Source organism: Geotrypetes seraphini, chromosome 15 (assembly GCF_902459505.1).
Source record: "Geotrypetes seraphini chromosome 15, aGeoSer1.1, whole genome shotgun sequence".
Taxonomy (NCBI): Eukaryota; Metazoa; Chordata; class Amphibia; order Gymnophiona; family Dermophiidae; genus Geotrypetes; species Geotrypetes seraphini.
Window position 1 is genome coordinate 37,830,556 of NC_047098.1, and position 15,387 is coordinate 37,845,942.

At 44.8% G+C, this 15,387-nt stretch overlaps 1 protein-coding gene across 4 annotated transcripts in view; it reads left to right on the top strand.

Moving 5' to 3' along the window:
* The window catches only part of LOC117348861 (transient receptor potential cation channel subfamily V member 1-like), a 68,204-nt gene extending 55,207 nt beyond the window's left edge, over nt 1-12,997 (top strand). For all 4 annotated transcript variants that reach the window (XM_033921426.1, XM_033921427.1, XM_033921425.1 and 1 more), the window contains 6 exons: nt 342-507; nt 995-1,061; nt 3,453-3,748; nt 4,743-4,870; nt 9,981-10,102; nt 12,003-12,997. In XM_033921426.1, the coding sequence (XP_033777317.1) occupies nt 342-507; nt 995-1,061; nt 3,453-3,748; nt 4,743-4,870; nt 9,981-10,102; nt 12,003-12,160 (937 nt within the window). In that variant the 3' untranslated portion in view covers nt 12,161-12,997. The remainder of the gene's footprint in view (nt 1-341; nt 508-994; nt 1,062-3,452; nt 3,749-4,742; nt 4,871-9,980; nt 10,103-12,002) is intronic.
* Nucleotides 12,998-15,387: the final 2,390 nt, after the last annotated feature.

Here is a 15,387-nt window from a genome sequence, read left to right on the forward strand (position 1 = left end):
CATAGAAGAGTGATTGGTCACTGCCAGGAGGGGAGCTTTTATGATAGAGTAGAGGAGCAGTTTTGTCTACAGTTTTGGTTTCTGCTGAAACTAAGCAGCCAGTTTCAGTTGCAGATTCGGTTTTGGCAGATCCTGGATTTTGTTGGGCTTTAGTTTCTAGAGGCAGTGGTCTGGGGTAAAACACAGGAATAGAATCCAGAATGCATTAGATAAGTATAAGAAACTTTTAGCTCCGGATAGTGAGGGAAAAGCTAGTGATCAAGTATCGATCTACAATATTGCAGTAGGATGGAGCTTGGAGGTCTCACTCTCTTTCTGTCATTTCATCTCTGTAATTCTAGCTTGCTTCAGTCCAGCGTGCTGCTGTTGTCTGGCATAATATATTTGGCAGGATATGAGGAATACGTTGCCCTGATGGTTTTCTCTTTAGTGGCTGGCTGGGTGAACATGTTATATTACACCCGAGGATTCCAGCAGATGGGGATCTACAGTGTGATGATTCAGAAGGTCAGTGCAGTGGGCTTTAACAAAAGAGACCATCTTTAATAATGCTGTTATTTGGCTTCTGTGTAGTGCTTTTGAATACCAATTCTATCAATGGCGCCTACACCATACACGCTGAGGAACATGCTGCATAGCGAATATCAATCATGAATTAGGCGCCATTTATGGAATCATGACTAGTAGCGCCTAAGTTGGATTTAGGCGCCGGTAGGCCTCAAAGCCTTAAGCACCCCCCTATTTATGCCAGGCTTTTCTTGGCCTAAATACCAGCACCTAAGTCCATTTTAGGTGCCTACGTACAAAACACGCCCATGATCTGTCCTTAACCATACCCACTTTCTGGTAGGCGCCTTGGAGTAGGCACTTAGCTCCACAACTGTTTATGGACTAGAGCACAACTGACTCTCGGAATATGTCTTGAGTGAACATGAGTTGTGTTGCATTTAACAGTTTAACCCCTTGTGACTTGCATTCCAACACTGTATTTCAGACCATCCTGAGGGACATCCTACGCTTCCTGTTTGTCTACATCGTCTTTCTCTTTGGCTTTGCAGCCGGTGAGTGAGGGTGAGATTTACCCTGTTCTGCTCTAAATTATTACTAACTTATTTTGATGCCTGAGTGATTTGTACAGGCAGCATGAATAATGATGCTTCGGCTCCCGAGTGCATTGTGTCCATCGCTAGTTATCACGTGATTAGTGAAATTTCAAAGGAGCATAGGGCCTGATTTTACAAATGGTGCCGAACTCAATAGGCACCAAGAAAAACAGCACCTATTGCATTTCAGTCAAAGTTAGGTGCCTTTTATAGAGTTGCGCCTAGCAGTGCCTAAATCAGGGATGTCAAAGTCCCTCCTCAAGGGCCGCAATCGAGTCGGGATTTCAGGATTTCCCCAATGAATATTCATGAGATCTATTAGCATACAATGAAAGCAGTGCATGCAAATAGATCTCATGCATATTCATTGGGGAAATCCTGAAAACCCAACTGGATTGCGACCCTCGAGGAGGGACTTTGACACCCTTAGCCTAAATCAAGTTAACGTAACATAAAATTTTATTTGTATACCGCAAAACACTGTGAAGTTCGATGTGGTTAACAGGAGTTAAGTAGAACAATGGTTCCCAACCCTGTCCTGGAGGACCACCAGGCCAATCGGGTTTTCAGGATAGCCCTAATGAATATGCATGGAGCAAATTTGCATGCCTGTCACTTCCATTATATGCAAATCTCTCTCATGCATATTTATTAGGGCTAGCCTGAAAACCCGACTGGCCTAGTGGTCCTCTAGGACAGGGTTGGGAACCACTGAAGTAGAAGACCGTACATAAGTAACAGGATCATGACAAGGTCAAAGTCAAGTGCAATTATGGTAAGGTAATACGAGAAGAGCCCAAGTAGATGAACAGCTATCGAATATTGGTTATCAACCGGTCGATATCATAATGTTAGGTGCCGCAATATTAGGCCAGGGTTTTTCTGGCCTAATATACTGGTACCTAACATAAATGCCTACCGGCACCTAACTAAATCTACGTCTAACAATGCCCCTAACCACGCCTACATTCTGGGGAGACGCTGCAAGGCATCTCAATATACACACTGTGGCGTGGCCGGTAGCTGTACTTCAACGGGGCCGGTCCATGCTCACCTTAGAGCTCCCTCTGCGTGCTTCCCATAAAGGAAGGAAGTCCTGCTGTACGACATTCACTCAAAAAAAATAAACAGGCAAAAAGAAAATCAGAGTCAATTTATTTGTTCCTGCGATGACCACTTTATTATGTGGTATATTGCTGGGAGTAACCTTATAATCAGTCCAAATTCCCAAGTAGCAAAAATCACACCAACAAACCTTAAACTTTCAGCCTAAAGAACCTTTCCTGAACAACAGACAAACGGGCAGAGTATGCTATAACTCCCCCCAAACTACCCAGCCCTGCCACTTAGCTTTCCTGCATCAGGATGTCTTCAGGCAGACTGGGAGTTTCCATATAGTCCATAGGTTCTGGCTGGGCTGGCTGGCTGGCCACAGGGTCAATGTCTGTCTCCTCCATTTCAATATCCTGGTTCACAGGAGAACAGCCTGGATAGACCTCTTCCTGGGCTGGCCCAGAGTGAACTGCCCTTTTCCTCCTAAGAGCAGCCTCTAAAGTGTTCAGCCGAACACACCCTGCTCTCTGAGGGGGAGGAGCTGCCTGTAAAGTTTGCCTAGATTTTCTCGGCTTCCTCATTATCTCCCTCAGCTGAGAGTTTGAGGAGGGAGGGAGGTCCCTTGGAGGCTGTTCAAGACCATTCTCCTCACTTTCCTCTCCTCCCTCACAATCAGCATTTTCAGGTTTAAAGGGGAATGCAGCTATTTCTCTTCTCCTGGTAACAACCCTATCTCCATGATTAGCTCTCTGTATGATCGGGCTAGCTTTAGTGAGAGCCAAACCCGGTACAGACAGAGCATCGGGGATAGGATTGTGACAACACCTATCATGAGGTAGTAGGCACTTACCAAGTTAGACACCTACCGGCTAATTAAATTTTTTTAAAATTGTTTTTAAAATTGCGCTTTTAATTATCGATGCCAATTAACCAATTTATAAAAATTATCCCCCCCCCACCTTTTACAAAACCTTAGTGCAGGTTTTAGCACTGGCTAAGGCAGTAACAGCTCCGACGCTCATAAGAATTCGTTGGAGCTGTAACCGCCACGGCTGGCACTATAAATAACGCTATGGTTTTGCGAAAAGGGGGGGGGGGGGGTAAGTTAGGCACCTAACTAAGTCGGCCCATATCACACATTTGTTTCTTGTACACTGACTGCATTTTGGTACTCTGTAGCCTTATGCCTGTTCTTTTTCATAAACTCCACCTCTGGTTTTGATGCGTACTATATGACATCTTCAATTCGTAGGCATCTTGGATGTTTATGACAAGTCTGTTTGTTTGCTGTGATAGCTTTGGTCACTCTGAACGGAGGGGCCCCTCCCGAGACAGCGAATAGCACTAGCAGCGGTGACGACCGTAGAAACTATGGTGGGCTGTACATCACCTCATTAGAACTCTTCAAGTTCACTATCGGCATGGGGGACCTGGAGTTCAATGAAAACCTGAAGTTTAAGCACTTCTTCATGTTCCTGCTGATCCTGTATGTGGTACTGACGTACATCCTCCTTCTCAACATGTTGATTGCCCTCATGAGTGATACTGTCAACAAAGTGTCCAAAGACAGCAAAAGCATCTGGAAGCTGCAGGTGAGCCCTTTTCAGCTCTCCTCTGAGGAAACAGTTTGCAAACTCCCACCTGTGCATGAAGTAAAAAAGAAAGCATCACTTCCTGGCAGTCACAGGCCGCAGGAGACGTGCTGTCAGCCACAGTGCTGCTGTAGTTTCCTGTGGAACTGGTAATGCTCTTCCCTCACTATTGGCAATGTGTTACATACACAGATCAATATAATGTGGCTATTACATATAATTCCTGTGGTAAAACTGCAAAAGTAACTCACAGCTCTGATGTGCCTTCATGACAAATAATAATGGGCCTGATATTCGAAATGGTTTAAGCAGATGGGAGAGGCTCCTGCTTGCTAACATTGGACTTGGTGACCCGATCGCAGATATTTAGTGGCCTTTAACTGGGCAGTTCAGCTGAATATCGCACTAACCAGCCATTTTGAAAGTGTACAGACGAGGGGTGTTATGGGGGCAGAGTCAGGGAGGAGCGGCAGTTTTGTGGGTGCTGGCAATATTCAGTGACTGAGCCTGCATAGCTAACTAGGCATGTAGGACCACATAAATAGAAGTCCTAACCTTTGCCCGATTAGCTATGTCGGTGGTGGAACGGAATATCAGCTAGCACTTGCATAACATCCGGTTACTGGTCTATATCACCTCTAGAGGTCATGGCTCCATTTTTAAGCCACAACCGCTATAGGCAGGAGTGAGTGGGCTTCGCTCCTGTCCCATTTACCCACTTAACTACTGATATGATTAATTAGACCTGGAGGGGCCTACGGCAATGGGGATGGGAGAGTGCTACTATTTTTGCAAGGAGTAGGCCCATGTGGGGGATTGGTATCAGAAGGTGGGCTTCTATTGTTGTGAAGGGGAGGTTACAGCATTATTAGGAGTTCAGGTAAAATAGGCTTTCACAGTTTCACAGCTCGAAACACATATGTTGGTTAATTCCATGAATCCTATATGCGCTGTCTGTATCTCCGTCCATTTTAACAAGCCCTTTCATTCGTAGAGAGCTGTCATTATTTTGAATATTGAGAAGAGTTTGCCACAGTGTGTGAGAAAGAAGCTGAGATCTGGAAGCATCATCAAGGTGGGCACAAGCCCCGATGGGAAGGATGATGAGAGATTGTGCTTCAGGTAAATGAAACATGCTGTGGAAGTTCCCTCCATTCTATTTTCTTGTCATGACTCGGTTACCCCAAGACTCGTTCTGTAGGAGAGTTGGTGTGCGAGGGACATAGTCATGATCTAAGTGTTCAAATATCTGTACAGCAAGGTTGTATGTGTTTCTATTTTAATGCTTGGGGGAGGGGGGGTTGTCTTTACTTTTGAGCTTATTTCAAGGCCCAGTTAAAAGCTCACATCTTCGAGAGTCCTTTCGACTCCTAACTCCTCTCACATTGGGTTCTGCATCCCCAACCCTATATGTCATGTCTGTCTGTCCAAGTTAGATTGTAAGCTCTTCCGAGCAGGGACCATCTATAAATGTCAAAATGTACAGCACTGCATATGCTTTTCAGCACTGTATAAGTGATAAGTAGTAGGAGTAGGAGAAAGCCAGACTGAGGGTATCTGGCAGAACCAATCCAGTCTAATTGCTCTGATTATCTAAATGTGGAAGCAGCTTTGGTCCTCAAGTACAGTGCTCTCCCGCGAATTCGCGGTCAGCGGTTCACGGTCCCGGTCATTCGCGATATTTTCCGACCACGAATGACCGGGCAGGAGAGGGCAGCCGGAGCGCTGGCAAGTGAAGGAAATCACTCGCTGTATGCTCCGACCGCCTCTTCCTGTACTAAAGTCGGGCCTTACCAATCAGGAGCTGCTGTGACATGCAGTCACCCCCCCTCCTTACTACACCACTGGTAGAGGAGAAGGGACTTGTCTGATGAATGGAGTTCCCAGGGGTAGTATAGGGAGTAATAAGAAAGGAGAGAGTCTGAGGAGCTACAGAGCAAGTACACTTTAATGTCAGTAAGAGGAGTTTGAATTGTATGCGGAGATGGACAGGGAGCCAAGTCTATGCATGCATGCATAAAATTATTCCTAGAGAACCAGGGCGACCTCCACGTGCAGCGACCTAGATCACGTGACCTCGTATGTCGCTGGTCCGTGTGAGGCTCAGCTGCCTCAGAGAGCAAGTGTGGCTGCGCTGAATTTATGACGGGCAGTAGGAGGCGGTCTTCGGATGCCCTGGAGTACTCTGAATAGCTACTTGGTCATGGACAAGCTCCTACACTCCCACGGGAGTCCCGCAGGAACCGCTTCCATCTCTTCGGACCTCGCGCAGCTCCAACTTGGCTTTGGGTCGCTCGCAACAAGCTCCGCCGCTCCCCGTCTCCAGAGTCCCGCCCTCTTCTGACACAACTTCCTGTTTCTGGCGAGGCGGGACGCAGCTGAGGGAGAGTGGTGGTGGGACAGGGCACCGGAGAAGGGATTTAGACAAATTTAGTGGGCCGGATTAAAAAACTAAACGGGCCGGATATGGCCCGTGGTCCATAGTTTGCCCATGTCTGGCCAAGGTTATACAGTGGAACTGCCCTTCACATGTCTACTACTACTACTATTAATTATTTCTAGAGCACTACCAGACATACGCAGCGCTGTACACACATGCATTTTATAAAATACACGTTTACATAACAGCTCTGTCCCATCCTGGGAATTCTAAAGCATGGAAACAGTCTTGCAGTGGCTCTACTTTTTGCAGTTATAGAACATTTTCTGTGTGTTAGTTACAATGGAAAACGCTCCCCATAAATGTAAGGTTGCATATGCACAGAACAAGGCAAATTTCAAACACAAGAACAATAATTCTAGAAATGGCGCACAGCAGTTACATATACACTACCTTGCATGCACAGGGGTATCTGTATAGGCAGTTATGTACCAATGTACCATGTATTGTTCTGTGAAGTAGCATGTGAGTGCATTAATGTATACCTACAAGTGGGTGTACAGGCAGACCATGGACATATCCACCATCAATGCACGCATTGTAAAGAATATTATCAGATGTATGTGTTGAGTAGTGCTTTTAGGCATGCCCCCCCCCTTCATCTGGTCTCCCCAAATTAGCGCCTCCAGCATGATCCGCCTTGACCCAGCCCCCCTCAAAGTAGAGGTCCCTCTGTAGTAGATCCCCCCTTATTAAGCCCCCTATCCCTAAAGGAACCTCCCCATATCTGAATTCTCTGTTGGTCTAGGGAAGGTCCCCAGGAAGAAGAGATCACGCGACTGCCACTAGAGGTTATATTTCCATGCACTAGAACATTAGGTGTATGAGACATCAGCTCTGGGAGCATGCCTGTGTATTTGTCTTGAACTATAGACTTCATACTAAGAGACAGCTCTGGAAATGTGCCTGTGTACCTGTCCTGCACCAGAACCTTAGCAGTAAGAAACATCAGCTTTCAAAGTGTGCCAGCAGAGAGATTCAAGATGGCGATGGAGCTAGTCGCATAGCTCGAGGCTCTCTCTGCATTGGAAATTTAATTACTTGTACCTTTTCTTCCTTCGCGTTTCAGCATGCCCAAACGCAGAGGGAAACAGAGAGGTGATCTTCCTGCCTCCTCTGCCTCTTTGCTAATGCGCCAGACAGCAATAACTTCATTTGCTGTCCTGGTTGTTCAGAGCGTTCCGGCTCGTCGAGAGGGATTGATCTCGACTTCGGGAAGCGAAGTTTCGCTTAGCCCTGTTGGTCCGGGAGCCCCCCCACGCCCAGGGAGAATGTCAGGTACGCCGACGGCGTTGCAGGAAGCAGCAGGGACACTATCCACTCCGTTTGCGCTGCCGGGTTTACCCTTGACCCCGGAGGCAGTTTCAGTCTCGCTGGATTCATTACAACAATCACCAGCGATGGGGGGACTAGGAGTTCATGGTGGTTCAGGGAATGGAACAACTCAATTAGACTTGAACTCTTCTGTTTCATCGATGCTTCCTGCTTCCCTCCTGACCCCATTGAAGAAACCATTGGTGATTGACCTGGAAGCACTCTGGGAGGCTATTGAAAGCCTTCATAAGGTATGCTCCTATTCTGTTACAGCTATGCAAACTTCATTACAATTGAAACAGATTTAGGGAAAATTCAACATCAAGACCAGAGACTAGACAAATATGAGAAACAGGTCTCTGATTTACAAAAAATCTCTAATCTTCAAGTTAAAGATAAAGCAATGTTGTCTAGGAAGATTAAAAATCTGGAAAATGCCAACAGGAATTTAAATTTAAGACTAATTAATTTTCCAGTTACCAGACTACAATCACCCAAGGAACTTTTTCATCAATTCTTAACTTCAGTCTTAAAATATCCTGAGACTTCAGTGCCTTCCTTACAGAAATTATATTACTTAAATACTCCTAAACCAATGACTCAGGACATAGAAAATCAACAGACGGAACTAAATATTACAAATATTTTGGAGTCTTCATGTTCTGAAATCTCTGAAAGGGCTACTTTACTTGTGACCTTTGTTTTTTTTACAAGACAAAGAAGCAGTTCTTCGACTATTCTTTAGGACTGAGAATGTTGAATTTTATGGTTCTAGAATAGCTATATTTCCAGATGTCTCTAAATGGACGCAGCTGCGTCGGAAAAAATTTCTAATGTTACGTCAATCAGTATTGGGGTTAGGAGCTACCTTTCAGCTGTGCTTTCCATGTAAATGTTGTATTATCTATCAAGCAAACAGATATGTTTTTTATGAACCCGATCAATTACAATTTTTCTTGGAGGGTAAAGCGGCTTCCGTATCCCCTCAGATGTCCACTGAAGTCACCAACCAGACCGTATAGTTAGTATACAATCGGTGTGCTCTGTACCTATTCTATGTATATTTTCTGTGATATAATCAGCTATCCCTGATTTGTGCTTGATTCTCTCTCCTTAGTAGTGGACTGTTATCATGGTAATATATAAGTAATACTTAATTTTATTTCCTAATAGATATTATTATGTTTCTTTATCAAAGAATTTCGTTTGATGTAAAATAAAGTTGAATAAATAAAAACAAACAAAGTGTGCCAGCAGTGAAGCATGGCATCTTTGCAGGCCTGTCTTCCTCTATAAGCCAGAAAAAACAAGGAAGGCAACCAAGTCACATCAAGGTCTGTGAGGGGGAAGCTCAAAGTGCCTAACTTGGCTCACAACTTGCAAACCAAATATAGTGTAATATGTCAAAGAACATGTCACATTATATGATGTTATAGGGCGCTCTCAGTGTGAACCCTCAGTGATAGGAGCACAGCTCCGACACTTCACTTCTGGGCCAAGGCCATAAGCCTCCACCCGCACACCATCATCGAGCGCCCTGTGTGTGCAGAAATCAAACCAATCAACAATCAAAGTGAGTAAATGAAACTCAACACAAGCAACCTGAGCGACCCCCACACAAACCCTGCCAGCCAAACCCCCTCAAAAAACTCACACAAAATCACAAACAAAGTCAAAAACCATACCAAAAAGTGAAAAACATGTCCAAAAGAAACAATACTTATCCAAAACTGTCACACAAACGGAAAAACCGCGCCAGGAGGAGAGGTTCAACCGCGCTGGTTTCGGGAGGAGCCCTTCTTCAGGAACCTGGCCTCCAACAGAACACAAGCAGAGAGGAAGGCTGGAGGGCTCTGCTTGTGTTCTGTTGGAGGCCAGGTTCCTGAAGAAGGGCTCCTCCCGAAACCAGCGCGGTTGAACCTCTCCTCCTGGCGCGGTTTTTTCCGTTTGTGTGACAGTTTTGGATAAGTATTGTTTCTTTTGGACATGTTTTTCACTTTTTGGTATGGTTTTTGACTTTGTTTGTGATTTTGTGTGAGTTTTTTGAGGGGGTTTGGCTGGCAGGGTTTGTGTGGGGGTCGCTCAGGTTGCTTGTGTTGAGTTTCATTTACTCACTTTGATTGTTGATTGGTTTGATTTCTGCACACACAGGGCGCTCGATGATGGTGTGCGGGTGGAGGCTTATGGCCTTGGCCCAGAAGTGAAGTGTCGGAGCTGTGCTCCTATCACTGAGGGTTCACACTGAGAGCGCCCTATAACATCATATAATGTGACATGTTCTTTGACATATTACACTATATTTGGTTTGCAAGTTGTGAGCCAAGTTAGGCACTTTGAGCTTCCCCCTCACAGACCTTGATGTGACTTGGTTGCCTTCCTTGTTTTTTCTAGTTTAGGATTTGTTTGGCAAATTAGGAGTGTGTTGTTGTTTCCTCTATAAGCCAACATTAAAATTTCTTCATGACTTTATTTTCCTAGAGTTGAGGAAATGAACTGGAGTGACTGGAACCGGGACCTGGGCTTCCTGCATGAAGAACCTGAGATTTTTGATGACTCCAGTCAAAGCAGCTCTGGTGACTCTGGCATTTCCCCTCATAGAGGTGAGGATCATATACTGTGTATTGGCCAGCACCAGCCCCTAACCTTGTGTTCAATATTAGAGAATGACACGGTGACAAAATTTATCACTGTTCCCGTCCCCACGGATAACCACGGGAAAAAAATCCCATGTCATTTTCTAGTGTCTATTTCAACTTCGGTCCTTCTACACCAGCATTCTTCAAAGCAAAGCTTGCGGGTCAGTGGTTGTGCCCAATTATACTCTGATTCTTCCCTCTCTCCTTAAAGAATAACATGAAGATCGTTTCCCGCGGTTATCCGGGGGGACGGGAACGGTGATGAATTTTGTCACCGTGTCATTCTCTATTCGATATTTCACTGCAATGAGGGTGGAGTTCTTTCTTTTCTGTATCTGCACTGAAAAGTGAGAGTCTACTGTGGACATGAGTGGCTCTTTCCAGCCAGTTCCACAGAAACCGTTGATAACTTTTCTATTTTGGATTTTGCTCACACTTTTTTCAGTGGTAGCTCAAGATGAGATTTATTCAGGTACATTTGGTATGTCCTCCCAATCTAATTTTATACCTGGGACAATGGAGGGTTAAGTGACTTGCCCAAGGTCATAAGGAGCTGCAGTGGGATTTGAAATAGTCACTATGGGCCGGATTATCATAACATACTGTGCCTCTAACGATCCTCGCTAAACTGGTTCCAGCCGTTTTGCGTGCCCGGATTGTATCGCCCGATTATCAGAACGGCTCACCGTGGTCTTTTCCAAGCTTCCTAGCAGACTCTGACTGCCATGCAAATGTGGTACAATGAGGTCATTACTATTAAAATGGTAGTAAAATGGGTTCATTAATATTTAAACAAACACTGGGTGATTCTCTATCATCGCTGGGTGATTCTCCAAACAAAGCGCTGGCTTTTAATGACCAAAAATTACCTGCTTGTCTGGGGGTACTGGTACTGTGAAAAGCGCATCTCTGGCGTATGTATCTGGCTATAGTTCATGATAAAAAAAAAAAATTTTAAACCCCTGCACTATTCACATCAATTATAGTAGTATAATAGTAATGGGAAAAAAATCTCAAAAGCACGCATCTCGAGCACCTCCCCTCCCTTCCATCCAATAGCACTGGCACGCCTATGATTGACACAAGGTAGCCCTTCCTATCCACCCATGCTATCCATGGGTGCCATTCATAGGCATTTACTTGCTTTACGGCACCTGCACACATTTTCGCCTCTTTCCGTGGACTATTCTGTGCATGTGCCGATCATTATCACCAGCAACTGATCTCATGTAAATTTGGTGACCCTCCATGAATCTCATTTGCATGCATGGTTCTATGAGAATGACTCATCTTTTTTGAATCATTAGATTTACGGCCGCTATAGTGACCTTTCAGATTTTACTGGCGATATTGGAGAATCCGGCCCGAAGTTTGGTGCTCTAACCACTGGGCTAATTCCTTCACTCACACTCAGTTGTCTCTGTAGCTGCTTCCAGTGGCAGATTGTAAGCAAGACCAGTACTGGAATTTAGTCATGACTCTGAATAAACATTATAGAACAAACAGAACCCTAGAAAAATGGCTTACTGAAAGATGGCACAGTATCCCCTAAAGCATACTGAGATGTTACCAGAAAAGGAGATGTGTCCCCCTCCCCTTATACTATGTTTGGACACTGGTCAGAGGGAATAGTGCCCCTCACTGGGATATTGGGTAAGGATGGTTCAGAGGGAAGAGTGTGCCATCAGTACCATACTGGGACACTGTCTTAGCATAGATGCAAAATGGAGAGTATAACTTAACACACCTCAAATAATAAATAGCCTAGATTCCTCTTTGGTGCCTCTGATGATGTGAAGAACGTTCTAGAACCCTGACTAATAGGAACATATTTAATTCTGATACATTGTTATTTAATTTACAGGAAAGAGTTGGAGGAATGTGTTTGCATGGTCAAAAACCAGAGAACAGGATCAGGGTACAGAGGAGAAGATGCTTTTAAATTCAGTTTCTATAATCCCTCCAGAGGAGTCTCCTGGAAGAGAGACCACAGCTAGCCCCACAGAGGCCCAGAAAGCATAGACCACTGGAAATACTGCTTCCATCTGTGCACTTTAACTGAACACTTCAACCCAGTTCCATTACTGGTTTTTGGACCTAGTGAACTATTATTTCAAAGGAATGTGTCTCATACTGGACGTCTGGCCTTTTTTTGTTGCATCATTGGTCTTAGAGGTCATGCTGACAGTTTCACCGCTTGATTTAAAACCTTCAGGATACTCTGCTGTGCCTATGTACCACTGGTCTAGCCCATCACAAACAGATGTGCTCACTTGCCACCAAACAAAAGCTGTTAAGAAAGAGACGTAGGGAAGAAAGAGTTCTTCATCCACCTTAAAAATGTATCAGAGTTGAGAACCTTTGGAAGAGAGAACGTGTGAAAAATGCTCCTTTTTTAAAATTATCAAAAGGTCTCCCTTCCCAAAGGAAACAATAAGAACTATTTCATGTTTGTGGTCATTAATAGCCAATGAAGACTTCCAAACCATGATCCACTGTCCAAGAAGGATGTGCGTAGTGATACTTACAGATGGAAATATGACTTCATTTTTTGTCTTGGATAAAATACTGATTTGAAAACCACCCTTTCAGATCTTGATCCAAATTGGAACTCACAACCAGCCGATCGTATTCCATACCATGCCACCTTTCCTCTATCTCCTGCCTGGATGATAGATTCTGATTTCTGAATCTTTTGATCCCGATCTAATAGCCAAGATGGACTCCAAAATGTCTGAGGCCAGACTGGGCAAAAATGTTTAATTCATTTCTGGTTTGTTTAGGCATTTTGCATAATTATGGGAAGATTTTTTTGGTTTGTATCATACATTTGTTATAATAAAAATATCTTAATATGTATTAGAAACTTTTAATGTGTGCTAATTGTTTTATTGTGCTAATCAATCAACAAAAATAGAGATGAAAGAAATGCATCGCTGGGATTTCATTGCAATAAAACAAACATCAGACTCAACACAGCCTTTGTTGATTGAGTGTGATATTTCATAGAGGTGTTTCTCCATTTTTTGGGGGGGGGGTTTATTGTGTGTTAAACCAGTGTTCTTCAACCTTTTTACACCTATGGACCGGCGGAAATAGAATAATTATTTCGTGGACCGGCAAACTAATAAGACTGAAATTTTTAAAAACCCCATTGCCGCCCTGTCCCCGTGAGCTCGGTCCCGTTAACCATCTGATCCCATCCGCACAAGCCTCAAATAGTTATGATTTTATATTGAACATACTTTATTAAAGTATAAAAAGAAACAATATTCTGTACAATTGTCATTTTATAAATATAAATAATACAGGGCAAGAATCAACAAAACCCCCGTCTCCCCTCCCCTTCACATATATCCCCTCTACTATCAAGAAAACTGAATAAGCCAAATTATTACAGAATGCTACACAAATATCATGCTAACAGAATACCGCAGTCACACATGGCAGGAATGGTGTTAGGGGGAGTGCAACTAGGGCAACTGCCTCCTGGTCAGAGAGAGCCCTAAGCCAGCTGGAAGCTAAAGACGCACTGCCTGGGCTTTGCACTCCCCAGTTATGTCTAACATCAGCTCTAGCAGGATACATATTTTAAATCTGATATATTCTAATCACAAGATAGAAATAAAATTATTTTTTTCTACCTTTTATCGTCTCTGGTTTCTGCTTTCATCGTCTTTTCACTCTCTTCCATCCAGCGTCTGTCCTCTGTCTCTTCAATCCAGCATCTGCCTCTTCCATCCACTGTCTGCCCTCTACCCCTCCCCCTCCCATATGGTATCTGCGTACTTTCTATGCCCCTCTCTCCTACACCAGATCTAGCATCTTTGTCCCTCTTTCCTTATTTTTCATCTGACCCCCCTTCCCAGCATCAATCTCTCTCGACCTTGTCATTCCTCTCTCTCCCCTTTCCCTTATCTGATCTCTCCATTCCATCCTGACTCCTTCCCCTCCTCTAATCTCCCTGCCAGCTGTTTCCTTCCAATGTTCCTCCTCCCCTGTCCAGCAGTACCTTCTCCCTTTCTTCCTCCCCTTATCCAACAGTAACTCTCTTCCCTTCCCCTTCTCCCCTGTCAGCAGTATCCCCTTCCCCTCCCTTGTCCAGGAGTACCCCTTCTCCCTTTCCTCCTCCCCTTATCTAACAGTAATTCTCGTCCCTTCCCTTCTCCCCTGTCAGCAGTAGCCCCTTCCCCTCCCTTGTCCAGGAGTACCCCTTCTCCCTTTCCTCCTCCTGTTATCCAACAGTAATTCTCTTCCCTTCCCTTTCCCTTCTCCCCTGTCAGCAGTATCCCCTTCCCCTCCCTTGTCCAGGAGTACCCCTTCTCCCTTTCTTCCTCCCTTTATACAACAGTAATTCTTGTCCCCTTTCCCTTCTCCCCTGTCAGAAGCAGCCTCTTCCCCTCCCTTGTCCAGGAGTTCCCCTTCTCCCTTCCTTCCTTCCCTCTCCAGCAAATGTTTCCTCTATGTAGGCTAGCAGCAGATCTGTATGCTTTTAACTTTGGCACACAGCTGCCCCTAAGCAATATTTTAGCGCGGTTTCATGAGGCAGCCTTAGGGCCTTTGGTAGGCTGGCCCGCTTCGATGATGCGATGTGGGCCGGCCTATCAAAGGCCCCGAGGCTGCCTCATGAAACCGCGCTAAAATACTGCCAAAGTTAAAAGCCGCTGCTTTTCTGGGGGTGCGGAGACATACGCGGCAGGAGTCGGTGGTGGCAGGCAGGAGTGCCGGCATAGCGACAGCAACAGGAAGTTGCACGTCAGCTGACGCCGGCACCTTTTGCTGCGGTGGGGTCCTGAATCCTTCGCGGACCGGCACCGGTCCGCGGACCGGCGGTTGAAGAACTGTGTGTTAAACCATAATTAGACCAAGAAGGCATGTAAATGGAGGTGTTCTAATCAGTTATACTTGTTAAATGGATAATAACATACCTAAATGACCCTTTGTAGAATATCAGTTAGCAGAAAACATGCTTTGCTAGTGGTGGTGCGCATGGGTGGAGTTTTTGTGAAGCATGGGCATATATCTAGATTCAGACTTTCACATCAGCTACAGGGCTGGTATAAACAGTTGTGCTTAGCTGTTTGCATGTTCTCTGCCACTTATGCTAGTAATCTGTGAAGAAAAGTAGGGCACCTGTGTTTCTCTGTAGAATAGGCTTAAAATAGTGCAGTGCCTGCAGAATTTCCCTTCTTGTGACCAGAGAACAAGCCAGAAACAAGGATTATTAGGTCTGACCTATTTTCCCAGTG